Here is a 5,764-nt window from a genome sequence, read left to right on the forward strand (position 1 = left end):
GGGTCTGCAGGGCCCTCGGCCGGGAGCGCGGGCTTCGGGGCTGGGCATCGGCCCCGGAGAGGTCAGGCTTCCTGCGGGGGGCGGGGGCGGCAGGTCTCTGCAGACAGACAGCAGTGCTGGTTTGGCCTGCTTGCGGGAGGAAGGGCAGGTGAATTGGCTGATGAAAGAGTGATGGAGAACTCTTTGTGATTAATAGCGCTCACTAATTTACACTAGCGAGGAATGAGCTAAAACTACGATGTAGCAGGACAGTGCAATGCCGTATGGGTCAAAACCATACCAACCAAAACCATACCAACTAATATGTCCTTCCCACAATTCTCTTAATTCACTAGTTTTGACAGTTGGAATATATTAACGCTTTTTTTAGACAGGAGAAATCTATTTATGGCTTTTCTTTACATGGAGCTGTCCATAGGTTTCAAGATTCATAGTAGAGTACTTAGAATTGGCTGTTGTTTTGTTTTTCTTCATTGTACTTAGGGTCAAAGTCAGAGTGGTGGACATGGTCCTGGTGGTGGCAAGAAGGACGATAAGGTAACTAAAAACAAAGCAAATGCTTTTTCTTGTGGGATGAACTACAGGTGGCTGCAGTAGGTCTTATTTTACAATATTTTTTTTTTGTTCTTGTATTCAGAACTGCATAAAACTATGCTTCTAGCTTTGACGAAATGTCTTAACACTTCTGGATGCATATTGGAGAAAACAGGTTGCTGTTCAAAAACAGAAAAGGGGGCTTAACTGTAAAGGAAAATTGAAATTATTTGATGGTAGTAATCTATTTTTAAAAAGAATAAAACTGTAAATCTGTCTGGGTTAAGGAAGACTAGTTGCCTTCAAGCTGTCGCTTAAATAACTGGTTTTGGTTTGAAAATAACTGTCATCTGCATGAGGTTTGTACTTCATGTTGTGGACCATTTCCACAATGTTGTGGAGGCCTTTCCAGTTTCCTTTGGAGATGGAAATATAATGTACATGGCAAGCTATGTCTAAGCTGGCAAACTGAATGCGCGTTATTGATTAAATTAGCTATTAATTAAAATGCAACACAAATGTGCAGATTCAATATTTTCCTCATCCTTTCATATGAGTTTTGTTTGTGATTTGCTAAATGTGAAGGCTAAAGCCTTCAATATTCTATATTCACTGAAATTTGGCAGAAATCTAAATTAGAGGGATGTAAAATTAGCAGGAGAAAAATTTTTTAACTTTCTTAAAAAAATAAGAATAATATTTCTTTTGGGCTTCTCACTATATATCTTAAAGGAGACCGTTTTGTTATGTAGCCATTCAGCATAAGTTGAGCTCTCTCTCAGTCTGTGTGCCAGATATCTGTGTGTACTTTTTCATTGTTAATATCCTGATTATTATTTTTTTTCCCATGGAATTCTTTTTATGGATAAGGATAAGAAGAAGAAATATGAACCTCCAGTTCCAACCAGAGTGGGGAAAAAGAAGAAGAAAACAAAGGGACCAGATGCAGCCAGCAAACTCCCCCTAGGTAAGCATTCTGCCTATCCCAGCAGCCCTGTGAACTCTTTATCTTTGAGAAGTGCAGAGCTGTCATCTCCCCTAGATCTGGCTGTATGTAGGTTAAACAGAAAGATTAAACAAATGTAATCTAATTTCTAATTAACATAAAAACACAAAATAAGATTATTGTTATGCAAGATGCAGCCCATGAATTCCTGTGTAAGAGAGAGCAAAATTGAAATGAGGAGAAATGCAGAGGAAACATTATCTTTAAAAACTTTTAACCTAGAATTACAGTGGGACAAATAAAACAGTGACTGCTGCTTGTATAGAAGTTATTGTCAGAAAATAAAGCAGAATTTCTGGTAATGAGTTAGTGAATAGTTGGTACCACATCAAACTTGGTCTAAAATATTGTGATTCCACTTTGAATACAGTGACTCCTCACACACAGTGCAGACTCAAATTGTTGAAATTGGAGAGGATTAAAGATTACCTCTTAATGGAGGAAGAATTTATCAGAAATCAAGAACAGATGAAACCTTTGGAAGAAAAACAAGAGGTGAGGTTTGAGCGGACTGTTACTTCTAATATTGTAAGTGTTCTACTGTAAACTACTTCATACAGAAGCAATATAAATAGTACCATGAATGTGTAAGTCAACACAAACCTACTGTGTATATTACAATTCTTCAGTAAATCTCAATTACTGTCCAGAAAACAGAGGATTCTTTTTCTAGTGGTTTAAGGTTTTTAGTCCAAGCCTGGGTTACTACAGATGATGGTGGCTTTTTGTTTCTTAGTGGTCTGTTAAGGTGCAGCTCCCAGATATCCATCAATAGAGAAAAAAATTCTAGCTATGCAGATCCATATAACTAGTGTCCATAGGATGGGACTAAAGTAGTAGTGGATTTTGTTACTGTCCTATGCTTTTATGCCTTTTGGGGCAGTGCAACAACAATAGCAAAGACTGGTTCTGTTATGTTTGGTGTTAACTGTTGAGCCAGTGTTGTACAAGAATGTTTTTGCTTGTGTTCTTGAGTTGTTTCTTGGATTCTTCTTGACAACAGGAAGAAAGGTCAAAGGTGGATGATCTGAGGGGAACACCAATGTCTGTGGGAACCTTGGAGGAGATCATTGACGACAACCATGCTATCGTGTCCACATCAGTAGGGTCGGAACATTATGTCAGTATTCTCTCTTTTGTGGACAAGGATCTGCTAGAGCCAGGCTGCTCTGTTTTACTAAATCATAAGGTGAGTTGTTTTTATAAACTGAAGCACAAGTTCTTGTACTGTTTTTAACTGGCCTTTTTTTCTGAGAATCACAGGATCATAGGGTCTGAGAGCTAATGCTGTTTATTTCACGCATCTAAATAGATGGGCATTGAGTTTAGGCTTGAGCTTGTATTAATAATGCTGCTTGCTTTCTTTGACAACTCTTAATGCTTGAATTAGGTTCATGCTGTGATAGGAGTCCTGATGGATGACACAGACCCTTTAGTTACTGTGATGAAAGTGGAGAAAGCTCCTCAAGAAACGTATGCTGACATTGGCGGCCTTGACAACCAGATTCAAGAAATCAAGGTATTCAGTTGTACTAATTTACACTGTTCAGCAAGCTAGGAACGTAGCTGTTGTGCTGGGAGCTCACAAGTGTAACAGTAGGACCAACCGCGGTTGATCCAAACCTTTCACAGTTGCTGTGGAACCTGTAGAGCCCTGAGCTCATAAAATCTCGGCAGTAACTTATTATTTTGCAATGTGTAAAGTTACTGATTGTTGCAAGATTAGAGTTAAATTGTAAAAATGCGCAGAGGTTGTTTTGAGTGTATGATGCTGTGCAATTTAAGGATTTAGTGGGTAGGGGTTTTTTGGCTTGTTTTGTGTTTGTATTTGTGGGTTGGGGTGTTTTGTGTTTGGTTGGGTTGTTGGGTTTTTTTCCCTACCAGCAGAACTCTATCTGAACCATGGTAAAACTCAACCCTTTTGTTTGGGTAGGTGTCCAAAATCACAAATGCTCGTAAAATGTTGATTTGCAGTATCTGGGAACTTGTAGTGGAAGGCATCCTTTCATAAAGGGTCCCCCCACCCCAAGGTCCTCCATGAGTGTTTGGGAGTCAGGAGATCCAGGGTTCTAAATTCAGCACAATGCATATTGGTTACAGGAGGGGGAACACCCACTGCTTCTCTTCCATGTGTCAAGTGGTAACAGTAGGAAGACCTGTTCAGACAGAGTAGTTGTCTGTCTTAGACTGGAGGCAACAGAGACACATACATTTCAAGGTCTTGAAATCAGTTAAGTTCTTTCTGACTTCATTACTTTTATTAACGCTGTTCCTGAGATCCCCACAGAACTTCAGTGGAGAGTGCTCATTCTGTAAAAACTCAGGTTCGTTTTTCTTGTGCGGCAGGAGTCCGTGGAGCTTCCTCTCACACATCCTGAATATTATGAAGAGATGGGTATAAAGCCACCCAAAGGAGTCATTCTATATGGCCCACCTGGCACAGGTATCTTACCATACAGTAACAGCTGTGCTGAGCGAACACAAGTAAAGTAGACTGTGCTTGCTTAGTATTAAAGTGTTGCCAAGTCTGTCACAAATTTCATGTGACTGTTTTCTTAAAGCACTTCCCTCCCCCACCTGCAAACTAATTACGGTATTTCTTTCCAACTAAAAACAGGTAAAACTTTACTAGCCAAAGCAGTGGCAAACCAAACTTCAGCAACCTTCCTGAGAGTGGTTGGTTCAGAACTTATACAGAAATACTTGGGTGACGGTCCAAAGCTCGTGCGCGAACTGTTCCGTGTAGCTGAAGAACATGCCCCATCGATTGTCTTCATTGATGAAATTGATGCCATTGGTACAAAGAGGTATGGTGTGCTAGCTCCTGCTTCACACCTGGGTATTGCCAGGGACAGCAAAAGGGTTACTAGGAACACTTCTTTTGTTTCTTAGCTCTGCTACCATTTTCATAATGCTCTTTTTGATGTAAGCGTTTTTAACAAGTAAAACTTCAAATAACTTCTTTTAAACTAAAATATATCACCACCTTTCCATATTAAGTAGATATGACTGGAGACTTAACCTCTGTTCTCTTGCTACCTGGTAGCATCTCTATGATAGAGTTTCTTAAACAGGAAGAAACGCTGTGTGTAAGTCCATATGGTATCCTATAAGTGCAGATCCAAATATACAGTAATTGGCTTTAGTGATTCAAAAGTAAAGCAGTGTACTTAATACAGAATATATCCATTTATCGTTTGCCTCTCCAGATAGGTGGCTAAATACTTACGTTCTTAGGATATTATATGGTAAATTACAGAGTGTGATGCCATGGCAAAGTGTTGCTTGTGCCACATTAAACTATTATTCAGCCTGTATCCAGGTTGTATTACTTGGAAAATTCCGTAGGCTGGTTGGAACTGTCCAATACAAATAGTCTTTATAGTATTCAAATGTTTTTTAAATAAATAAAAAGGTGCTCATACATGTTACCACATAGCTATGAGCCTGAAGCTCCTGTATGAGGCAGCTTGTGCCCCATAGATGTCAGCATATGTAGAAAGGACTGGACTGAGGGTGAAGTGCATAACACATGCAATTCTTCATAACTGTTATGTTGCTTCGAACTGTTCCTAAACATGGGTGAGCTGTTTTGGATGTAGATTATCTAGTCTCATACTAGCAAAATGAAATAGCTAGGCTACAAAGCAGAGAAATACAGCCACTGGTGCTTCAGGAAGAGGAGAGTTAAACCAGGATCCACATTTGTAAGGCTAAAGACTGTACAGTTATAACTGCGTGCATAAGGAAAAATTCTGAAATGGAAAAATGAGTGACAAGCTGTATCTTCTATGAAGTGGATGCATGCGATTTTAATAGTTGGGCTTTTTTCCATTTTTATGTTAACTTGTTAATTTTGTTAGGTGGGGCAAAAAGATTTTTAAATAGATAACAAACATGTGAAGGAAATCTGTCCTTTTTCCATGATTGCTATTACTTTCCCCAGCTACAAGAATAGTTCGGTATCTCTTTACTTACCTAGATGTCACAATATGATTCTGAAAACCTGCTTTTTGTTTTCTATGGGTGAACATTAAATTTTAAAAAATCTGTTATGGGTGTTTAAAAAAATTCAACAAACAATGACCACACACTATTTTGATACATTTGTGGCATATTTTGAATTTGCATAGTGCTTTTTCTGACTATATTGTTTTCTTAAAGGTATGACTCAAATTCAGGTGGTGAGAGGGAGATCCAGCGTACAATGCTGGAGCTGCTGAA

At 39.0% G+C, this 5,764-nt stretch overlaps 1 protein-coding gene across 1 annotated transcript in view; it reads left to right on the forward strand.

Annotated features, from left to right (window-relative positions):
* Positions 1-483: 483 nt before the first annotated feature.
* Positions 484-5,764, forward strand: part of PSMC1 (proteasome (prosome, macropain) 26S subunit, ATPase, 1) — a gene marked incomplete at its 5' end in the record, with an annotated part of 8,470 nt that continues 3,189 nt past the window's right edge. Inside the window, 8 exons of the mRNA XM_010295168.1 lie at positions 484-537; positions 1,405-1,501; positions 1,911-2,035; positions 2,544-2,729; positions 2,931-3,059; positions 3,887-3,983; positions 4,158-4,347; positions 5,705-5,764. The exon at positions 5,705-5,764 is cut by the window's right edge and continues 101 nt beyond it. Coding sequence (XP_010293470.1) covers positions 484-537; positions 1,405-1,501; positions 1,911-2,035; positions 2,544-2,729; positions 2,931-3,059; positions 3,887-3,983; positions 4,158-4,347; positions 5,705-5,764 — 938 coding nt within the window. The remainder of the gene's footprint in view (positions 538-1,404; positions 1,502-1,910; positions 2,036-2,543; positions 2,730-2,930; positions 3,060-3,886; positions 3,984-4,157; positions 4,348-5,704) is intronic.

Source organism: Phaethon lepturus, unplaced genomic scaffold (assembly GCF_000687285.1).
Source record: "Phaethon lepturus isolate BGI_N335 unplaced genomic scaffold, ASM68728v1 scaffold6309, whole genome shotgun sequence".
NCBI classification, from domain to species: Eukaryota; Metazoa; Chordata; class Aves; order Phaethontiformes; family Phaethontidae; genus Phaethon; species Phaethon lepturus.